The sequence below is a fragment of the Miniopterus schreibersii genome, assembly GCF_964146895.1.
Source record: "Miniopterus schreibersii genome assembly, chromosome: 13".
Lineage (NCBI taxonomy): Eukaryota > Metazoa > Chordata > Mammalia > Chiroptera > Miniopteridae > Miniopterus > Miniopterus schreibersii.
In genome coordinates, this window is record NC_138113.1 from 13,950,939 (window position 1) to 13,974,873 (window position 23,935).

The 23,935-nt window shown below is 48.4% G+C and overlaps 1 protein-coding gene across 2 annotated transcripts in view; it reads right to left on the minus strand.

The window, feature by feature from the left end:
- GALNT14 (polypeptide N-acetylgalactosaminyltransferase 14) overlaps positions 1-23,462 on the minus strand; it is a 157,623-nt gene extending 134,161 nt beyond the window's left edge. Inside the window, exon 1 of one of the 2 annotated variants that reach the window (XM_081156610.1) lies at positions 22,785-23,462. In XM_081156610.1, the coding sequence (XP_081012736.1) occupies positions 22,785-22,910 (126 nt within the window). In that variant the 5' untranslated portion in view covers positions 22,911-23,462. Of the gene's footprint in view, positions 1-2,562; positions 2,811-22,784 lie in introns of those variants that run through there. The other variant, XM_081156612.1, reaches the window with a different exon arrangement.
- Positions 23,463-23,935: the final 473 nt, after the last annotated feature.

The following is a 23,935-nucleotide window of genomic DNA, read 5'->3' on the forward strand; positions in this document are numbered from 1 at the left end:
AGTCCCCTTGCTTTTAGGAAAAATGTCCTAAATGGCTAGAAACATGGTGCTTTCCATGGTGCTGACCGCTCTGCCTCTCGTCCTAGTTCTCCCTTAGCGCCTGCTCCTCTTAGCACCAGCCAGGAAACAGCTGTTTCTTTAGGACAGAATCATACCCCACACCTCAGACTCTCACCACCTCCCCAACACCACCCACACTCACACCCAAAGACAGAGCAGATTCTTCAAAATACCAACTTGCTGGCTGGCCCATCTCATTTCTCTTGCTGGCTGCAAAGTAGCAGTGGGAATGTGCCACTACTTGGCACCCACCTCCTGGCTGTGAGCAAACACAGGCTCCGTCAGCCAGGCGGTGTGGTTCAGGAAATACCAAGCCCACACTCCTGCCTCTGACCCACGTGAACCCCGAAGTTTCAGGCCGCAGAGAGGTGACATCAAATCACCAAAGCCCCAGGACTCCACCATCACCACATCCATCACAAACACCACCCTTACTAATAGAAGTGGCAGATGGAACACCAATTACTCAAAAGCAGTTCATCTGCCAAGGACTAAGGAGCATATGAATGCAGTATGAAGCGGAAATTTCTCCAAGTTTAGAAGGCTGGACATGTCCCCCACTCAACTATACAAACAGGCTCTGGAAGACCCAGTCAAGTTTCCCATTCACTGCAAACACTTCTGGCTGACTTAGAGGTTTCTTCTCTCTTTCCTCTGCTACCTCTTCCAGGATGGCCCCGAACCACAAGAGCAAAACTCAAGAAAAATGACACAGGTAGGTGCACTGGGCATTCCGTTTTTCCAAAAGAGTGAAGATAAATTCAATCCTTTGACAAAATAATCCTTTGAAATCAAATGCGCTCATTCAGGACACTCTGCAGAATGGAACAAGTTTCCTTGGGGTCTGAGCACAATATAAATGTTACTCATCTGCATGCTCTGTGATGGTTTTCATGGCAGAGGGCCCACAGGTTCCCCAGCATCCCTGTCAGCAGCTCCCAGCTCCCTACTGACCTCTGCATTTCACAGAAGCAAACGTAGCTGGCTTGGAACAGACAGATTGCAAAGAGCTTGGACTAGGGGCCAAGAGGCCAGGTTCCAGATAAGTTTCACCACTAACCAGCTGAGTACTCTTGAGAAGGTGACTTCCTCTCCCTGGCCTCAGCTTCCTCAGATTTAGAGAGAGCAACCAGGCCTGAGAAACTTAAAGGCCTCCTGCCTCAACAAGTGGAGATTCTGGTTTAGCCCCCTGAGCCTGGCTGTTATCTCATTTCTAGATCCCACCCCTTACACCGTAAGGGAAGGAAGGCCTTGGGCTTTGTGGTCAGCCACCATTTCACCAGGGCCTGTAATGCAGCTGTTACTATGTGAAAATGCTGTTATCACTTCAAAACCAACGCCAATGGCAAACGGCCGGGGAAATAAAATACAGCAAACTTTCACTGCAAAACCAAACCAGCAGAAGGAAGAGTGGAGGAAGTGACAGCCTAAGTAACATTTCCCTAAATCGTCTACCTTTTGCCTCTCCACAAGAAACAGATAACAGAAGGAAGCCACCCATTGAGTCGGAAAATGCATCAGCCCTTGTTCTCAGATGAATTCAGGAGGCTAATAGCGCTGATACTTTCAGAAAACCAAAGACAAGGGATCTCTGGCTTAAAGGGAGCCTGTGAGAATGTGAAGTGATGCCCTTTGCCCTTCCTTAAAAGTGTAAACTGATTTGGCTTGAATTATGTCCAATTAGGACACAGTGACAATGAAATACACACTTACGCGGAGATGCTCACACCCAGCAACCGGCCCCTCCGCCTGACGGCAGCCCGGACAGATTGTAACGGACGCGGTGCGGCACGACCATTACACATCTCTGCAGCTTATTTGCGTGCGGTGTGTCTCAATAATGTGTTATGAGGTGTGTTTGTAATTGGCTACTGCTGATAGTGGTCCTTGAAAGGGAAATGGAGCGTGTCTAAATGCAGACAAAGCTACTTAGCACGCCAGGACAAGACGAGACGCTCCTCACAAGGTCCAAATGGGATACTCAGGGCTTCCTCCCCCCATGGCTTGGGAGAGAGAAAAAGGAGTAATCTGTCTCAATTTTCTCAGCTCCAGAAACAATATTTATAAAATAGAAGGCGATTTCAGAGCTCATTTATTCTCCTGGTTCACAATCGCCGCTCTCTGCTGACATCATTTTCTAACCAATTTTATTTCCAACAATCGCAGGAACAGGCTCCATTCTACTTGAAATCATTAAAAACAAATCTATTCTTTCCTTGTCTTTGAGTCCCATCTTTCCAAAGATTTCTGCATTTGCCAGGTGTCCGAATCGCCAATCTAGATCCTCCCTCCATTTCTTACCCGCCACATCTCCGCATCGCATCCCGTCCCTCTCAATGCGAGCAGCACACAGACTCCTCGTGGCCCCCACTTCTGGGCACTCTACTCACCCGCTGCTCCTCAATTCAAAGGCTGTCCTACCTGTAGTGATGCCAAGGGACACATCTTCCAAACACTAGGATTTTAAAAGTCACAAAAACAAAGAACAACCCTGTGTCTTACCCAGAAGGCGATCTTTAGCAAGCAGAATCAGAGCGCGCCAGGAGACACCAAGCGTGGTGCTGGTTTCCATGAAAACTGTGGACATATGCTGGCACAGGGGATGATTAGTGCCACCTCTGCTGGAGGGCCAGAGGACAGAGTGCCAGCACATGGGCCAGGTGTTGGCAACCCTTACTATGTCCTTCCCCTGACCTCCCAGTGGAGCGACCACAGGAAGACATGCCTGCCAATCACCACATTCCGTTCCTAAGTGCTCAGAAAACCATCTGTTCTAAATTTGGGGGGAATTCATGTCAAGCTGATTGGACTTTTGCTCTGACTCTGCAAGACTTATATCAACTCTCCCACAGGCACTAGATTCAAGGAAACAAATTCCCAGAGCCTGATTTTCCAAGGCTCAGCCTGAGGCAGGGGGTTAAGGGAAAAGGTGGGAGCTTGGACTCCAACTCCAAATCCCTGAATGTCTTGGGGTCAAGTACCTGAGTCTCCCCTCACTGACGTGCCCATTTGTAAGAGGGTTAGACAAACCGCCCCTCGCTCCGCAGTCTTCCTGCAGAGTCAGAGGATTTAAAACAGGGAACTCCTGAGCCTGAAGAGAGCAAGCTGGAGGATAGGGGGTTGGGGGTGGGAAATGCCCCCCTGAGCTGCCCAGCGTGCCGACCCAGGGTTCTGCATTAGCAAGACACCCGACCCAAGGCAGGGCCGCCCGGGTGGCTACCCTGCAAAACTTCACAGGTCTCAGGGCCATATTTCCACACTGCTGAGTTCAGTGCAGGACACACAGTGGACACTCACTAAACATCTGGAGAATTTAACTTGTTCACAAAATCGACAGCAGGAGAGCCCCTATCTGCCTGCCCCCAGGCACGTTGGGCTGGGACAGCTGTCCTGTAAGCCTCTGCACTACCACCCACGACACCAAAAATAAACTATAACAAACTACCGCACACCACACAGGGCTCAGCCCTGCATCCCTGCCCCCTCGGGAGAACCAGTGAGTCTGAGGCACATACACAATAAGAGCTTTCTGCCTTTTAAAAATGGAGAGTGACACAGGTGGATAGACACTTGCCTACAACTTTTTCTCTGACTTTAGTCACTTTTTCTATGCAGGATGAGTTTCCATTTGATGCTCCCCTCCTTTTACTACACTTATTTTCCCACTATCCCATATCATATTTACCTTTTAATTTTTTAAGTAAGCCACCCGAAGCCAAGAGGACAGTCCCACGGACAGCACTGCCTCCGATGAAGGGGCTGGGCGCCTTCTCTCTCCAGCTCTGTGTATTTGCTTCCCTTTTTCTTCTTTGTACCTCTCCTTGTTCCACAGAGGACCTGAGCTCAAGAGCAACAGTCACACTCCTATGCATTCAGTAAGTGTCCTCCCGGAGAGCAACGAGCCCGACCCAAGGCGCAGGGGAGCAAACATACCACTTTGTTTCATTGCTGAGCACCGTCTGAGCAAATCCTGGGCAAAAGAAAATCCTGGGCTCACGCCCATGTTCCACAGGCATTCACGGTCTGCAAATGGAACTGAGCTCCCTACAGGAGTCGCAAGAAAGGACACGGTCCACGGTATGTTTCTCGGTTCCAAGGAGAAGAAGGAAATCTCAGTAGCCCCCAAACAGAGAGCAAGTAATTTGTAAAGGAAGGTAATGAGCCACACGCAGACCTGCCATCTGCAAAACCAGAGTCTCGAAGACAGGAGGAAACCAGTGCAAAGGGAGGGGAAAGGGAGGCATCTGTAACAGTGTCAACAACTTTTAAAAAACCGCCCACAGACTGCCAGATATCCAAGCCACATGCTACCCATAACTGTGGATATGCAAGGGTTCAGAGAAAATATAACTACACCTGAAACTAATGTAATACTGTATGTCAACTATAATGGGAAATTTTTAAATAAATAAATGTGTGTGTGTGTGTGTGTGTGTGTGTGTGAATTCAAATGAATTCACACAAAAATCTCGGGATGGGTGAGATGAAAACAGTGGAGAGTGACAGACGGACTTTACTTACAATCTGCACGGTCGACTAAGTCAGTAGCATTAAAATGCTGAAAACATGTAATATGAGTGACAAGTAAGAATACTTAAAGAGAAGATGCATTCAGCAAAGAAAAACTTGACATTTAGTTCTAGAAGCATTGAATTATCTTAGCAAAACCTAGGCCTCAGGAGTGGTAGGAGGGGGCGTGAATAAAAGTCTTCTAAAGGCCTGCCTGCTTTCAGTGCAGGAAAGACTAGGGAGTGGGTCCTCCTGGAAGCTCAATTTATTAGGTCAATAATGAATGAGTGAGTAAAACGTGTCACCCGGAGAGGGAAACAGCAGATACCTTGTTTTTATAGATATATCTATTTAAATGTCCTGAAAAGGGAGGTAAAGGTGCAGATGTTATAATAAGACATCCAATTTATTTTTTAAAAGAGAAGTTGAATATTAATTGGCCAAACTAATAAAGATAATAAAATGGAAAAAGATAAAAATAAAGAAAAGTAAATAGTAAATATTCAATATATATCAATTATTTCACTAATTATGATATGCTGAATATTCCTATTAAAATACAAACACTGTCAGATAGGACTGAAAAATAAAAACAGATATTTAAGATAGTCAAGGGCTATCATGGATAAGTCAATAGTACCAACACTTCCACAGTGGAGTTTTAAGTGGCTATTAAATAGATAGTCCAAAGTTATTTAAACTATTCCCACATGTTTAAAAAAAATCTCCCTAATTCATTCATTCTCCCTAATTATGGTAGCAGCATATACTTAAATCTAAATTTGAATGAGTACCAAAAAAACTACAAATCAATCTAATTTATGAATATAGATGTTAAAATTCCAAATAAATTACAACAGATAAACTACAGCATCATAAATAGACATAAACTATAACTGAATAATGCTTATTTTGGGAATACAAGGTTGGTTCAAAACATGAAAATCAAAATATTTCACTGCATCAATAAAACAGTAAAACTATATCTATGATTCAATCAAAATGTGAGAAAAATCCAAAATAATTTCTAATAAAAACTTGAAGTAAAACAGGAAAAGAAAACTACCAAATATTATAAAGAATATTACATAAAAGTGAACAGTAAATAGTGAGGCAATAAATAGTAAAAAGTGAACAGCCACTGCATTCAAGTCAAGAACAGTCCTGCCCTGGCCGGTGTGGCTCAGTCGGCTGGAGTGTCGTCACGTCGCATACACTGAAAGGTGGCAGGTGTGACTCCCAGTGAAGGTACATACCCAGGTTGCAGGTTCAGTACCCGGCCCCCGTCAGGGAGCATGCAGGAGGCAACCGGTGGATGTTTCTCACTCACATCGATGTTTCTCTCTCTTCCCCCTTCCCCTCTCTCTAAAAATCAATGAGCATGTCCTCAGGTGAGGATTTAAAAAAAATACACAGTCCTGTATTGCAACTGTATCTCATTTTGCATGTTCTCATGAATGTGACAAAATAAGATAATAAAATCATCAAGATAAATACTCAAAACAGTGAGATAAATTTAACTCATTTTGATAATGATCTGATTTCGTACCTAATAAATCTGATGGCCTAATTAAGAAGTAACTTACTAGATTTAATAAGAAAATTCTAGTACAAAGTATGATATCGGCATAGTGAGAGATAAATAGGTCAATAGAATAGAATGGAGCTTCCAGAACTAAAACCCAGTGTTTATGGGAAATAAATATATGACAAAGATGGTATTTCCATTAGTGGAGGGAAAGGTGGTTTATTTAATTAATGGCTTTGACAAAAATAACTATCCATTTGGAATAAAATGGAGTTAAATCCCTACCTCAAACTAGATATAAAAATAAGATCCGGATGAACTTAAGATTTAAAAGTCATAATGAAGAGGAAATTTAAGATGTTTTATATACAACCTAGGAGTTAGGAAGATCTTTTTAGTAAGACAGAACACTCACCAGCTATTTTTAAAAAGACATATTTAACTATACAAAAACAAGTAAAAAAATACATGGTAATATATATCATAAACAAAGTCACAGCATAACAACTGATTAGGAAAAAAAACCCTGCAATATACATGACCAATAAAGAGCCATCTATAATATACAAAGAGCAATTAAAATTGACAACAAAAAGATAAACAGCCCAGCAGAAAAACGGGCAGAGGCTATGAGTAGACACTTCACGGAAGAGCAGCCACTTTAGGACAATAAACATATGAGAAGCTCGCTGGTAGTCAGAGGAAAATAAAATTACAATAGGATTCCATTTTATACCCTTTAATTGGCAGAATGAAAACGACAAATTTACGCTAATGGGGATGTTGGGGAAAGAGTACTCTCATACTTTGCTAATAGAAATGTGGATTACTACACTGTTTTAAAAGCAGTCTTAGTGGGGGGGGGGGGGCGCCCTTTGACAGAACTCCCACTCCTCAAAATCTCTCCTCTAGAAGTAACAGCACCAACATGCAAGAATATGTGTACACAGATATTTCCTGCAGCTCTGTGTGCATGTGTGCAGTAACAGGAGATGAGACACGCTGGATACCCAGCAAAAGGAAATGAATGAATACAATGTCACATCCCTACTGTAGAATATTACGAAGCCACTAAAAATAATAAGCTAGCTGACCTGAGGACGTCCAGGGCACATGAGTAAATGAAGGGGAAGATGTAAAGCACATATGATACAATCAGTTTCTCTCTCTTCTTGTTAATAATGACCGAAACAGACGTGTAAATTTCTATCTATGTTTACATACCGATCACAGGGTGCACAAAGAAAGGTGTGGAAGCTTACCTAGCCCGGTTGCTATGTTGTTTACCTAAAAGTGGGGGAGGGGAGAGCAGGGAGTTAGAGAGAAGATAACCCTAAATCAATTAATCAATTAATTAATAAGCAGCGATGAGAAATACAGCATAAGTAATGCCCATTTCTGCAAATTGCCCGTTTTGATGGTCTAAGATTTTTTTCAGCCCAGCCGGGCGTGGCTCAGCGGTTGAGCGTTGAACCAGGCGATCTTGGTTCGATTCCCGGTCAGGGCACATGCCCGGGTTGCGGGCTCGATCCCCAGTTGGGGGCGTGCAGGAGGCAGCTGATCAATGACTCTCTCATCATTGATGTTTCTCTCTCTCTCTCTCCCTCCCCTTTCCTCTCTCTGAAATCAATAAAGATATGTTTAAAAAAAAAAGATTTTTTTCAGTATACATCTTGTTTAAGCAAAATAGGATCTACTATGGCACAATTCTGAATTCCTCCCCCCTCTTTTTAACCTAACTTTTTAACACTTTATCAGGACCACATTTCCACGTCCACTGTGTTAAGTTCTTTCCTAGTCTAGCTTCCCAAGAGGATAACTTGAAGAGAGGCACAGCAGATCAGCCACACATCTCAGTTAACACCAGTGGGTCATCCATCAGCCCTTGGGCTACCTGGTATATATAAGAAGGAAATCGTCCAGGTCCTTGTCCTGATCCAGCCTCCTGATAACACCAGCTGGGCTATCTGTACTTCTCGATTCCTCCAACTAATGCACCTGGACTCAGGCCCTCTGAACTCAGATGCCCAGCACACCCCCTCAGAGGGCATGACTAGGCGACTTTCGGCCATGACCCTGCCATGGTTTCAATCAAGGGAATGTAGACAGGCAAGATGAATTCTCCACAGGGCATTTCTCTAAGAGCAGCTACATGAATTAAAGATGAAAATAGGTAGTTCAAAAAAGCCAGCATCATTAGAGAAACAGAGAACATACACAACTCTCATTAAGGCCTGAGGGGTGAGAGAAAGGGAATGCCAAGTTCAAATTTCACTAACTTGCCCAGCCGGGCATGGCTCAGCGGTTGAGAGTTGACCTAGGATCCAGGAGATCGTGGTTCAATTTCCAATCAGGGCACATGCCCGGGTTGAGGGCTCGATCCCCAGTTGGGGGTGTGCAGGAGGCAGCCTATCAATGATGACTCCCATCATTGATGTTTCTATCTCTCTCTCTCCCTCTCCCTTCCTCTCTCTGAAATCAATAAAGATTTAAAAAAAAAAAAAAAATTCACTGACTTCTCCATTTAAGAGCAACTAGAGTACTCTGAGCATTTAAAACCCTTAAAGCCAAAACATTTACTGAACAAAGCCCTCAGTGGGTAGACTATAATATTCCCAACTGGGAAGCTCTGTTTACTTGCAGACACACTTGCATCTTAGAACAAAAATAAGAAAATGGCTTTATTTTCAAACTCTTCCACAATCTGGCCAGCTTCTGACTTCCACTGACCTATGGTCACTCTTGCTGAGTCCCTCAACCTCCCTTGCCCCTGCTGCCCACACAACCTCCCCTTCTCTAAACTCCTACAGAATTTACCTCCTGTTCTACAGGAAGATATCCTACATTTGCTACTGTCTAGATTGTGCTGACTGCATCGTAACATATCATAGGTGTGGTAGGATGATATATTGGAATATGAGTCTGAATTCGTTCTCATGCATTTGTCCCAGTCACTCTTATTCCAGCCCTGCCCCAACCTCAGCACATAACCAGGACCAGATGCTCTCTTACTTCCAGGAAGGTGGTTTGCAAAATATAGTGGTAGAAAGAATACGTAACTGACAGGATGATAGAAAAAGGCAATTCCTCCAGTTGAAAAGACAATAAAGGCATCCAGTCCTGAGAGTGGTGGGTGCCCCAGTGGGTAGGAGGGTCAGAGAGGAATGGCCATGTGGTACCTCGAGGGAGGTGGGACCCAGGGCACAGGGGCTCCCGGCATCACAAGGAACCCACGAGCCTGAGAAGAGCAGAATGACAGGGCATGGTCAATGCTGTTACAGTCGTGACCACAATGCCAGGAAGGTTTCAGCCTCTTTCCACACTCCTGGGCATTGAGGAAGCCTTCCGGATCCTTGTGAAACTGTAAGCAGAAGAGAAATCCCCACCCAACCAGGAGAATGGGAGCTCAGAATCAAACTGAATTCAACAGGGAAATCCAGCACCAACTGCAGACCTCAGCATATGAAGCACGGTTCACAGTAGCTTTTCATGAGCAAGAGTCAATGCACAGGAATCACCAGAGAGGCTTATTAGGATGTGGTTTTGAATCAGTAGGTACAAAGTGGCCCAGGTTACAGCATTTCTAACAAACTTTCAAACGGTGAGAATACCCCTCGTCCATGAACCACACACACTTGGAGAAGCAAAGGTCCAGGGCAGGAGTTAGCAAGCTTTTTCTATAAAGGGCCACCTAAAATTTTGGCTGTGTGGGCCAGCTAGCCCCACTGCAACTATTCAGTTCTGCCACTGTCGTGTGAAAGCAGCCACAGACAATACACAAAGGAAAGCGTGATTGTGTTCCCATAAAACTTCATTTATGGACACTGAAATTTGAATTTCATATAATTTTCATTAAAAATGTAAAAAACCATCCTTAGCCCACAAGCCATCCAGAAACAGAAGGAGGAGAGGGGTCTGGATTTGCCACGAGCTGACCCTGGCCGAGGGTGCCCAGAACAGAGCAGAGCCCACGAGAGGTCCTCCTGGCTAATTAAACCGAAGCCGGCTGCTCAGTAAGCCTACTTTCCATCCTGAAGTTGGTTTTCCTTTCCCGATGTCCTTCCTCTAGCACTACACTTTTCGAACAGCAGGCACTTGGGGGACAAGTGGACTCCAGCAAACACACTTCAAAAATCACTGAAATGACTTTAAAAGACCGCCTGGAATCCTTCTTCTACTAAGAGGCCCTGCGGAATAACAGCTTCCCGTGTTCGTGCAACAGCTTTCGGGATGAGATTAAACTTCAAGCCCAGTTTCTGAGCTAACTGAAGAGCGGCATGAAATTCAACCTTGCAGAACAACTCCTAGGAAATTCAAAAGCAATCATCTCAAACTTGGATCCCATGAACCGGCATGAACATTCCCTCCATCCCCTCCGCCTCACATTTCACTTTGACGCAAAGGAGAGAAAAGACTTCAATCCGTCTTGCAGTCCCTTTCGCCATTAAATAGTCATCCTAGCGACACAGTTATGTCTCTCTAGGGACGAAGCGACACATCTTCAAATCCAAGAGGAAGGCAGAGTTCTAGAGACAGGAGTGGCCAGGGACCAGCCGCTGCTCCACTCCACCGCTCCCTAGAGTTCACCCTGGGCACGGAGAGTGGAACCGGGTCTGCCGTCTCCTGCACGGTGCTCCCCACACAGCAGTGCCCCTATCCATCTGCTGATGAACTGATGAGCTTGACCCAATGGCTGGTGCAGGGGAATTTGCCCACTCTGGACCCCCACACTGGGTAGACACTCAAAGGGAAAAACTCCTTCAAGGGGTGCACCGTCTTTCTCACTTGCCAATGACCCCAATGACACCCCAGCAGGGGCTCCGGCCTCACACAGGCCTGTCTCAGTTCTGCCACTAATTAGCTCAACTGACAGCCACCTGGACAGGAAGACAGCTGGAACGTCACACTGCTGGGGACACACACTCAACCTACTTGTAGGAAGATGACGGATTGGTGGGGAGGGCAGGGAGGTACAGTCACCTGCAGCACCCATGCCCATCCCACCCTCCTGGAATCCAGAATAAAAAGAATCTAGCCTCAAAGTGCCACAGAAAGCAACCAGGTCACTTCTTTGACAATTAACTCTACCACGGATTTCACCGGGAAAACCCTACCATCCCAACCCTTAACCTAGACTCTGTGCCCACGGGAAAGACCTGGCTCCTGCTCTGGAATAGCCCTGACTTCCTCCCTGAGAAGATCTAACACGCTCCACAGAGGGCCTGCCATGTGGCGCTTGATATATGTCAGCTCTCTCAGCCCCTTCTGAGACGGGAGGAAACAAGAAAATGGCTTGATTACAGCTCAATAAACAAATATGCTTAATACGACTGGGGAACATGGAAAGGCTTGGCACAGAAAAAGAAGAAAATTGCATATTATAAAAAGAAATATGCATTAAAAATAGAAAATATCATAAATGCAGCTTATTTATGGTTCATAGCAGGTATTTGTTTTTGGTGCTAATAATCTAATTAGCAGTCAATCCAATGCATCTTTTATCATCAGCTGATCCATAATTACTGCTCCATGCTGAGTATTTTCCCGGCACATGATAGCTTTCAACTCCTCAGTACAAACAACCAAATAATTGGTGCTATTATGCCAGACACAAGACTGTTCCTCTCTGAAGGGTGATGTGAGGAGTGTTTACCATCCACTGGTTAAAAAAAAAAAGGCCTGTGCATTTTCTTCATCTGCTGATCAAGTCCTCACTGTCCCCTCCTGAATCTGTCTTGAGGTGTGCCTAAAGCACCTTTGCACTCCCCAGAATTAGACACCATGGAGACTTCCTTTTTTAAAAAGTTAACCCTGGGACCAGAAACCTTCCTAGTCATCTGTAGGAGAAAACTATTCATAAGGGATGTCAAATAGTGCTGAAAGCCTAATATATCTCTCTTTGAAAATGCCGTAAAGTTTTCTCTTTGACTATTGTTTTAAAAAGACTTGTCCTGGAAGAGATAGCTTCTGATATAAAACCATTTCACTCAACAGCTGTGGTCTAAACAAGTGTGTACAATTCTGGGAAGCAGAACATAGATGGGCTATAAAGTCTGGCTGCTCAGGGGAAAATGTATTAAAGCCATCACTTTCAAGAGACTAGACTGAGTGTGACTGTGAGGAGAGAGAAAGCATGGGATGAGCAGGGTGAAGGGTAAAGAGGGAGGCTCTGGGGCCAGACAATCTGGCTTGGAATCCAGCTCCTCCACACATGAGCGGCATGACCTTGGGAAAGTCACTTAACTTCCCTAAGCATTGATGCTCATCTGAAAAACAAAGTGAATTATTATGAATAGATGACTGACATAAAGAATAGGCGCCTGATATTTACTAGGAGTTCAGACTGTTAGTTCTCTGCTTTCTTCCCCCAGATGCAAAAAAAATAAAAGTTGGTTTTCTACAAACCAGGAGCTTGAGCCATATAGTTCCATTCTCTGCAATTAAGCCTCCATCTCTTACTATAAACACAAGTAGATTTCAGCCCCAATTCACTATGGGGCAGCTGTACCAGCTGAAGTCCTACTCATGGTTCTCACTGTCCTGAAGGCCCTCCCTCTGCCCTGCTCTCCACCAGGACCCTTCCCCAGCTTCCTATGATCCAGCAACTAAAGTTAACACTCATTCATCACCATGCTCAGACTTTGGTTGGCTGGTATTAAATGTCTCCCGTCTATAAACGGGAATCAGATCGGGGAACCTAGAGAGACATATACAGACCTTTCTCCAAAGACTCTCCTATCAGAAAGCAGAAACCAGCGGCTATACAAAAATGAACACAATGCACTCCAAGCCAAAATGAGGTGCTAAAACCTAGAGTCAGAAGCCATACAAGGTTCAGATTTTTTCTTTTTGGACTTTTCATTAGGGTGGGTTATTATACAAACAGAAAAGAGCATGTCTTCAATGAATTTTCACGAAGTGAATACATCTGTGTAGCCAGCACCCAGACTAAGAAGCTGAACAGTACCAGCTCTCCCCAAGTGCCCCCCTGCTCCCTTCTAGTCACTAACCCCGCCCAGGGATCACCATGAAACACTTCCAACATCACAGCTTAGTTTTGCCTGTTTTCATACATTATATAAATGGGATCCCACAGCCCTCAGGCCAAATCTGGCCTTGCCACCTGTTTTAATACATCCTGCAAACTAAGAATGGATTTTACATTTATAAATATTTGGAAATAATACCGAAAAAAGAATGATAGTTCATGAGACATGAAAAACATATGAAATTCAAATTTCAGTGTCCATAAATAAAGTTTTATTGGAACACAGCCACCCTCATTCCTCACATGCCATCTTTCACTCTACAACAGCGCAGCTGACTACTTACAACAGAAACTGTAGAACCTAAAAACCCAAAAATACTTACTACCTGGCCCTTCACAGAAAATATTTGCCAACTCCGATCTGAGTCCATGACATTCACTGGAATTCATACACGTTTCTGTTGGGTTTATAGCTAGGCGTGAATTGTGAGGTCATTCAGCTTTAGTAGACACCGCCAAAAAGTTTCCCAAGAGAAAATATGCTTAGTTTTAAGAGAAAAGCTAAAACCATAATCTCATTTAACAATAAACAGAGAGGATTACAGGGAGTTGATCTGATCCCGAATTAAGCAAATGATTAGAAAACCATTAGGGCCTCCAAGCAGAGAAGGCAAACATCAGAGTTCTCTAGGTCTGCATTTCTTTCGTTCTTACTCCATGCACACAATTGAAAAATACAGCCCCCTTTAAAGCTGCCATTATCAGTAGAAGTGCAGAAGAGTGAGAGTCATGTTTCTGCTGGGGATCTCGCAGTAGAGACTGTCATTCAGTCCATACAGCGTGAGCCCTACCATAGTTTACCTGAACTGCAGACAAAATACCCTGGAAGACATTAGCATTCTCCTGATTTTATGCTTTCATAAGATTAATCAAAAAATGAGCCGCAACTATGTGAGTCACACCCAGCCACCAAAGCAGCCACAAAGTGGCTGAGCCCTGTCCGGTACCGAGCAGACCCAGCAGGCCATCTGCACAGAATGAGCTGAATCGAGTCGTCATCAAGAGGACATTCAAGGCAAAACAGCCAGACCCAGGCAGAGCGCCCTCTGTCGGCCAGAAGGGAGGATCTCAAGCGATGCTGCGTGTCTTCTAAGGACACCTCCCTGGAGTCATTCCCCCCACAACTGCCTTGCATTTCAAACAGACTATATTAAGGTCTTTCAATTGACATTTTTCCTTAGAGGGGAATGGCTTCTGATTCTTTAAGGACCACATTCATCACCAGAGGGATTCCAATCAACAGTTTCTGCATTAATTGCACAATCCTGTTGACTTAAGAGTTGAGTGGCCTCTTGAATGACAATAAAGCCTCATTTCTGCTGTCAAACCCCAGGGGCCAGGCAGGAGATGGCTTCCCAGCGTGGGCTCACCAGGTAAGGACAGAGCCAGGGGCAACCACAGGACTGAGGGGGTGGGAGAGCCTCTCTCCTCTTCTCCTGCGACCCCAAGTCTACCACTTGGGCCCAGCATCTTCCCATAGAAGGCAGTGTCCTGTGGGACATTTCTCTAAGGGCTGCAAGGGGGTTAAACTTGGCTGATCCTGGAGGAAAATCTAGCATCTTCTTGGCCCCTCAGTGGCCCTCCAGAGACAGGCTCTCTATTTCCCTTAATTCACTGCTCAATTCCCTTCAGTGTGCAGAAAAGCAATTCTGGTGTTTAATCAGAGGTAGGGAGTCATTTCTCAGCAAAAGTCCTCGCTTTCTGTCCATATGAAAATATACATATCATACACGCATAGATAAAATGTTTCATTTCCCCTGGAAAAGGAAGCTAAGTAGCATGGGCATAACACAAACAGAACGTGCTCTATACTCCAAAGAGTGAGTTCAAGGCCACTCACTGGTAGGGCGAGCTTGCCAGTCTCCTCCTCTTATCACCTGACTCATCATACTTCAGAAAATGAGAGTCATAATAACATCCAGCTCACAGGATGGCAGGAAGGATCACATGAGGCATTTGTGAAGAAAAACACTTTGTAAACTGTAAAAAACATCCCACGAAGTGGTGGAGGAAAGAAGCTACCTGTCATCCTGATTCACCTTTCATCATTCGAGTCTTCCGGGCTGGCCCTCTTCTGATGGGGACCACAGCCCACCATAAGGACCAGAGTCAATTCATCACCCAGCTGGCAGCCATCAACTGGCCATCTATTAACAGCCAATTATCTGGGTGGCTTAATTCATCCGTGGACCACGTGGTCTGATCTCCCCACCAAGATCCTAGAAAACAATGAGCCTAAAATACAGGCGCCAGCTAATTTTTCAATGGCCATCAAGGAATTGGGCACCCATTAGGCAGCTGCGAGTGATGGGCGCATAAATATTGATTAGACCAGTCTCTGTGGCCAGGGGCGGGGGGATGAATGATTAGAGTGTTCTCACAGGAACAAGAGAAGATACATAGATCTTCAGCCTGGACCCTAGGGGGGAAACAATCGTAATTTCTAAACCTTGGCGAGGACAGAGGAAAGGGACAGAGCTGTCCCTTTGGCGAGAGCAGCCGAGATGGGGCAGTCACACCAGTCCTACAGATGTTTCCCATTCTCTCCTGGCTGGAATGAGGTGCGAACTGGGTTTAAACAACAGGATCATCAGAAGAGGCAGCTGGGGGCGTTTCCTTCCTCTTGCCATTCAAATCCGAGGCAGGAACACGTGAGCATGTCGGTCTCCCTGGCATTTCCTTAAAAGATCTCTGTAATGCTTACAGTGAAAACAAGTGACACGAGGAGAATTTAATTGTTTTCTTAAGTGCCTAATCTTGTCTCCCGGAAACGGTGTGCAGAAGAGACTCTGTGCCTGAAAATCAGAGTCTTCCAGAAGGCGGTGGGTTCAAATGGCCCTTAATTCCTACAAAAAGGGCTCTTGCTGATGTGAAGGCATCTGAACAGACTGGCTCAGGGTGGCCCAGAGAGGCTGCCTTTGTGTCCAGAAAGAACCGCCTTTGTGTCCAGAGCAGCGGCAAGGCAGGCTGCCCCTGACCTCGGTTGGAGCCTGCAGGGGGGGACGGGGCTCCTGCCCCGAGACTTCTCCCTAGAGCTCCTGACCGAGTGCTCTGGGGCTCTCTGCTCGAGACCCCACTAGCTTGGCAGGCGATGTGAGTACGAGGAGGATTGCGATGAAGGGAGGAGGGCTGCACGGAAAGAAACGCAGAAGGAAAGAGGGCTCCCTGGGTGGCACGTACATCTCTCACACTGTAGAGATCTCTTCCTCTCTCTCGCTCTCAGCTTCCTAGTGTTCATTAGGTCCTATGATGGCAGCAGCTGCTGCCAAATGCAGGCTGCTGCCCCAGAAGGTCACATCAGGCCATTTATTCTGAAACACCAAATACCAGAGCCAGCAAATTTCAGGAGCTTCTGCAGAATCCCCCAGGGTGCCCATGCACGCGCACGCAAGTGTGTGTGTGTGTGTGCATGTGTGTGTGTTCACTCGCGCTTGAGTATCCCAAAGGGGTTCTTTTTTAATCAGCTCAACATCTGAGGACTCAGAGACTGATTTATTTTTGGTTAATCTAGCGTTTCTGGTAAAATAATTAAAAGATAAGTAATAGACACCGAGTATCTGCGGTATAATTATGGATAGCCATGAGGTCTGCTTTAGAGGTGTTCACAAGTAACCCGAAGCCACTCAGACTGCCACAGGGCACGTGGGAGGCAGGCAGTGCCGTCTCACGCTGCTCCCATTTCACAGCTGAGGAGACTGAGCCAAAAGAGAGGACCTGCATTGTCCCTGGCACTCCCCGTGCCAGAAAGAGATGCCCAAGCTGCCACGTGTCTAAGAAAGCCCAGAAAGTGAAAGCACACTTGATCACGACACCATGGGAGCTACCAGGAGAGGACAGTGAACAGTGTGAGTCTCTGAGGTCCACGAGAGGAGGAAGGCTGACCACCCAGCTCGGGTCACTGCAGGCAAATGGGAAGAGTCAGCGGCCAGCTGGAGAGGGCACGGGCGCAGCCGACTCACGTCCCCAAACAGATGGCAGGTCTAGAATGCTGGTCTCTGGGGTGGAATGTGCAAAAGCTATGGCAGGGCTCACAGTCTTCCTCTAAGAGAGGAGCTGGGAATTTGTCCCTGCTTTCTAACTCAGATTCTTTTCCCCAAAAATGCACGGGGACTTTGAGATGCTCTAGAACAGCGACAAAACTATGAACATTAGACACTAAACAAGGGCACAGCAACATATGTCTTCAAAATGTGTTCCTGGGTGCCTGGTAATGGATAGGACTTTGGGGCATTTGTGATGGGAGCGGAGTGGGAAAGGGCGCAGGCAAACATCGCAGACAAGAGAGCATGTGAACAGGCCATGTGGAAACCCTGGGCTGTAGGCATCAGCCAGCACAGCCTCATTCTGTCCCTGTTCGGTTTATAAATGACCTCTGATGAGTGGAAATTAACACTTTTAAATGATACAAATAGATGAGCAACCTTGAAAAAGGGTAGTCCCTAGACAGGCTGGGGAGGCTTGTGACAGGGACATTAATTTCTCTTTCCTTCCTGGTTTTGCCCCTTTGTTTTCTCTGATTTGAGCAGGAATTGTTCTGTGCTTTCAGGAACATTAGAGACAAGGATTCCTGGTTTTTGTTTCCAAAAGCTCCAGGCCAATTAGGGAAAATTGGGTTTAGGGAGTGAGAAAGCTCCCCAGACTGACTCAAAGAGATTCCCTTAAAACAGATGTGTGGGTCCCCGGGGTAGGGCCTCCCACCAGGACCTGGGGAGAGTGCTGGTTGGGAAACAGAGCTAGGACATGAGACACCCCAGGGCTGCCAAAAATGACCCAGGAAGGAGAAATTCCCACCAACTTGATGGGATTGGAAGGGGAGACGGGGTTAACTCCCATTTGTTTGTTTGTTTGTTTAAAGCTTGTTGATATCTAGAAAGCAAAGGCGTACTATTTCTTGAATACCTGAGGTTCCAACCTCCTACTTTCCTATTTCCCAGCCTATCACAGCAGCCACTGCTGGGCCACCAGGCAACACCATCCCACCACCTGCTCCAGGAACCTGCTAGAGGGGAAAACAGCCCGGGGCCCCACTCAGACACAGGAGCCAATGAAAGGATAAACATTCTTCTGATAATGCCCTACTTCTGGTCTCGCCAGAGTCAAAATTCCCTGGACAGAGTAAAGCATGCATGCACTGAACATCAGCAGATTAATAGGGTCTCTCTCTGAAATTCATGATTTTTGTGATGGGAGAAATTATCTACTAAATGGGGAATAAAATAACAGTGTCATACACAGCAGGCATTTGTGGTATGCAAATATTACAGAAAGACAAGTTCTCTTCTCATAGTGTTTGCTGTATTTCTAGTACAGCACAAATACATTTACATGGGCCCGAGGCACTCTGTTCACAGCCTTCACATTTCCAATCCTTTCCTCAGGCCTCAAATTTTTTTTTTTCTTGCTTTTACTAAAGCCTAAGCCCCTGGACTAAATTTAGTTCTAGGAAATGGGAGACAAATTTGCTGTTTTTCTTCTTTTTAAAAAATTCTGTCATTTATTGCAGAATTTTCCAAATGGCAAATAAATAGTAGGGGAGAAAAGAAACGAAAACATTTTTCGGATATTTGTTAGTGGTACCATATTTATTGCTAAAATGCAGTTTGAGTTAAGATATCAAACTTGTTAAATGCTTTCCAATCAGGAATTAAAGCTCGCTGAATTTGGGGGTAGGGGACTGGGTAAAAGAACAGAATCAACATTACAAAGTCAGACTTAAAGAAATCTTTACTTGAGCTATTAATAGAACCAGCCCTTCTTGAAACTAAGGGGAAAAAACTCAATTAATTTTCTTCAACCAGTAGTGCAGCATGCCTTCTCCGCATCACTTGGATTGTGACCAGGCGTAGGTTTTATTTTATTATCAGGCCCACTTCAGAGATCCCATCACTAGACAAATGAGGATGTTTCCTGACGCTGTGAAGAACGGAGGACAGGGCCTGGAGGACCAGAACTGGAACCTGTAGCGGACCCCAGTCAGTGAAGGCAATTTGCTGCATGGAATCTAAAATTCAGGAGGGCCCCAGCCCAGGAGCCCTCGCCACAGCCCTCTCTTCTCTAATCCCTCCACCATTCCCAATTTCTCCAAATATTTTTAAGGAAAGGGAGCCCACTGCTCTTGCTTTGGAAAATAAGCTGACCCTAACCCCACAGTGGGAAGAAGCCGAGGCAAGAGGAAAAGCTCCCCGAGGCTTTGACGTGTCCAAGGCGAGAGCTCTCTGCATGATTATGCATGAGTGTCTCCTAGGAAAACCTACAATACCGAACTCACCCAACATTGAGGGGGGTTTTTCCTACAATAGACAAATATCCCAGGAAATGTCCAAACTCCTGCCCTGGCAAACAATTCTAACCAAAGGTGCTGCAACTGTCTGCGACCTTTAGGTGCAGCCTCCCATGGGACCTTCCCCACCAAGGTGTCCTCTGTCCAACCAGAAGAGCCCCCTCCACCCTAGATGGCCTCCTCCAAGGGCAGAGGGGGGTTCCCCTCTGAGGTGGTTCCCTCACAAATCACAGCAACCCCCTGCAGCTCTCCAAAGGCAAGCGTCTAGGGATGAGCCACCAAAGCCCTGGAGGGTGGGCTGGGGGCACATGCCCCAAACATCCCTAACCTCACACCATCACCCACAAGTGCAGACCAGGCAGTCCCCGCGGCACGGTGGCCTGGAGGGAGCACGTGGGAGGGCAGTTCTCAGAATGATCCTGTTCCATTCTTGTCCCTAATGCTGCCACTTCAGAGCCTTGTTATCGTGGGCCAGTCATGTAACTTCATTACTCAGGCTCATCAGCGTAAGAGTATTGTCTGCCTTATACGGTAGTTGTGAAGATTAAAGGAGTTAATATGTGTAAAATGGAGTTTGTGAACTTGGAAAGCGCTGTGCAAAGGCTCAGTTTTTATTTCACATGAGTGCACACCCTCACACAAGCCCGGCCCACCAGAAACTCAAGAAAATGAAACCGTTCGGCAGATTTACACGGGCCAACGGAACTACAAAAAAGCCCACACGCTTGGTCCTCACCGAGCTCCCGCACGCCCTCACATCAGCAAGCTGCTCCGGACTCACACTTGCAAAGATGCTGACTCTCGAGCCTTCCCCCAACCCACGGAATCATAAACCCCAAGGTGTGTGCGGTAAACCAGCTCTACAGGCGACTCTGGCACGCAGGCAGGTGTGGGAACCACCGCGCTCCTTCGGACAGGGCGAGCGAATTTCCTGTACCGCGGGTCAGCCATGGGAATAAATTGTTCCGGGGCTAAGACGGGCTCTCTGTCTCTCCCCCTCAGTTCTCGGACACACATGATACAGAGGGGTGCTCGCCCTCCAGGCCCCAACACACCCACGAGCGCACACAGTGCCTCCCTGCAGGGGCAAAGCAGGAAGGAGAAACACACTGAGGGAAGGGGGGGCGCTTAACAACAGGCATCGAGATTCTTAAAGCCTCTGGAACTGGTAGTTAGACACAGAAAAGGGGGGGAAGGAAAAGATAGGGTGTTAAGACGAAGAGCAATTGGTCAACACTAGAAGCCCCCCCCCCCCACCCGTCTTCCGTGACTGCACAGCCCTAAGCCCAGACTTTGATATCAGGCCACTCCCCACGCTCCCCATTGGTTTGTAATGCTGCCTACCCCAGGAACTTGTGAGAGCCCCCCAAAGGGCAGGGACATCATCACGGCAGCCTCCAAACCTGGCTCAGGGCCTGGCACAGAGCGGCATTTGTTCCATACATGTGTGTTCAGTGCACGCCGCGGTGAGAAGAGGCAAGTGAGGAAGGGCAATGCACAAACAAGGAAACCTCTTGTCCCAGGTCCCGGGTGCAAACTAAGAAAAAGTAAACTTGGGGCAATGAGGTTCAACGCAGCACAGAGTTCACGGCCCCACAGGCGTCACCGGCTGCACCACAAGCAGCAGAACCACCCGGGGAGAAGGGACAAGGGCTCTAGGGATCTACAGGCAGGTCTGAGGTGCGTGAGAAAACTGATCCTGTGCTCTAAAGGCTGTCTGAAGTCATGAGTCTGACCTCGCCACTTCCCTGCTTAGTACGCCCCCAAGGCCCCCTAGCACCCACAAGATCCTACCCAACGTGACCCACATACAGTGACCTCCCCAGCCTCATCCCTGACATCTGCCACCTGCTTTACACTCCAATTCTGCCGAACTCACACAACATGCTGTGTCATTCCTCAGAGCCTGCTTGGTGCAGTCTCTGCCTGGGATGCCCTCCCTACCCACTGGTGTACCAACTGGTCATCCTTCTCAACTCAGGTAAGTCCTCCTCCTCCAGGAAGTCCCCAGGCTCCCATGGCACCAAGTGCACTGAGACCCTCTTGGCTCTCAGCACGCTGTACGGTCTGTCCATTAATGAGCAAATCCCACCCCAGAGGGTAAGTTCTGCATCTCTGTGCCCGCAGCACCTAGCACAGCGATGGCACATGGCCGACCAACCAAAAATGCTTGTGAAATGCAACTGAGAATTGGCAAGATTCCAAAACCTAAGTGCCAGAAGACTTAGTTAAAAGGGGATCTGAGAGGTACCTAGATATAGTAGAAAGATCCCGAATATCCAAGGTCCGAGTTCAGATCAGTAGAGTGACCTCAGGCAAGGTAGTTAAAGACTGAGCCTGTTTCCTCGCCTGTGAAATAAGGGTAATAGCATGCAACTCACACAGCTGCTTACGAAGAGGCACCCGCTGTGTTAGCTGGCACATCGCGAGTCCTCTGGGCTGCACTGACTGGGGAGAGACCCTCTCCCTTCCCCTCTGTTGTCAGTCTCTGCTTTGGACCTTGAGCTCTCCTAAGGGCTTTTTCCAGTCGCTAGAGCACTGCTCTGGACCCAGGTCATAAATGCTGCCTTGCTGCTCAGGAAACCCGGAGGCCTCCTTCTGTGTCCCACAGCCAGGTGGTGGAAGAGAGAGGCTGAGGGATGGCAGCTCTGAATCAGAGGAAAAAGTGAGCCTGAAGGAAGAACCTTCTGGCTCTGCTCAGATGAACTGGGTAGGAGTTTGAAAAGCCACTTGGAGTCTCATTTCCCCAACTCCCCACCAATACCAAGGAGTTTGTTTTTACAGACTCCAGCGGTGTTTCAATTCCCAGTGCACCTGAAGGGCTCGGGACTGTTATAAATAAAGCAGGGATAAGGGCAGCAGCGGCCCCAGGAAGCAGGGCGCCCGCCCGAGACGCCCCCGCGGCGCCCCCCGGGCCTCCGGCCTCCGCGGCTGGGCCTGGCGGCCGCGGGAACGAAGGCGGTCAGCGCGGCCGCCACGCGGGCGAGCCCTGCGCGGGACCCCAGCGCCCGCGGCTCCCCGCGTCCCCAGACCGCCGCCCTCGGGCCTCCCGGCCGCAGCGCCCGCTCCGCCCGGGACCCCGCGCGCTGCGCAAGTTGGGAGCGCCGCTCGGGCCGCGACCAGCGCCCACCACCCACTCCCACTCCCACTCCCGCTTTCACACGCCGCGAGTCCGTAGACGCCCCAGCGCTTTTCTAAATCCAGAAATAATACCCTGTGGCCGCCTCCGGCGCCCGGTTACCTGCTCACAGGACCCAGACCCCCGCCTTGGCTTCCCGGGAGCTGCAAACCCCGCGCGCGAGCTGCGCGCTCTCCCGCAAACGGCCGCCCCGCGCCCCGCGCGCCGCCACACCCCGTACCTTGGGGGTCTGCACTTCAGGTCCCGTCGACACCTCCAACTTCTTCTTGGTTACCCAGAACAGCAGCACGGTGATCCAGAGCACCCCGAAGACCGGCAGCATCAAGCGGCGAGACAGGCGCCACATGGTCCCCTCTGCCTTCTCTCGGCGGAGCGGCGCCCCTGGGGCACCCCCTGGCGGTCAGGGCCGGCGGGGCAGGAGTTCCCCAGAGCTCCCCGCTCCGGGAGCGCTAGCCCGCGAGCGCGGCGCGGGGGCTGCGGGAACCCGCAGAGCGCCCCGCCCGCCTCGGAGAGAAGCGAGCAGGGGTGGGGGAGCGGGGCGCCCCGAGGCGCGGCAGGGAGGGGACGAGGGGCAGCCGAGCTGGACAAGCGCAGAAGGAGCCGAGCTGGTCCCCGCGCCGCCGCCGCCGCCTCGCCCGCCGCCGCCGCGAGGGAAACTGACTCGAGCTGCGGGGAGGGAGGAACCCGAGGCTGTGCCCGGCACCCCGAGAGGAGCGCGCGGGAGGAAGGGGAGGAGAGAGCGAAGGGGGAGGGTCGGCACGACAGACTGACCGACGCGGAGGGAGCCGGGTGGGAGCCGGCGGGCTCTCAGAGGGGGCGCTACCGCCGCCCGCCGACCGAGGCGCAGCGCGCAGTTCTGGGGCCGCCTGCGCCGAGCACACGGCGCAGCTCCGGGGCCGTCCTGGGCTGGGGCGGGGCGGGGACGGTGTGTGCACCGGGCTGCCACTGCCAGCTCCATGTTGGCACCTAAGGGGCAGCCTGCGCGTGGGGGGGCTGTGCCTGGGAGGACTTTCCCGCTCACAGGGGGAGGGGGCTGCACGTGGTGCTCAAACCCGAGTCCCGCTCTCAATGCACCCGTCCCGTCCGGTCCCCCGTCCCCCCGAAGCCGGCTCTGGGAGCTTGGGACGCTGGAGGTGCGCCTGGCAGTTGAGGGCCAAGGCCGAGTTCAGCCAACTCCCCAGGGTGTTTCTGTGCATGCAGGTGCCTGGCAACTTTTTCTGTTTAATGGAACGCTGAGTTGGCATAAATTTAACTTTAAAGAAATCCTTTTTAAAATTAAGGCGCAATTATTTCCCTTAAGGGTTTTCTCTCCTTGCAAGCATCAGAGCTCTGTGCTTGCAGATGCTTCTAGAGAGGGGGTGGGCAGTTGGG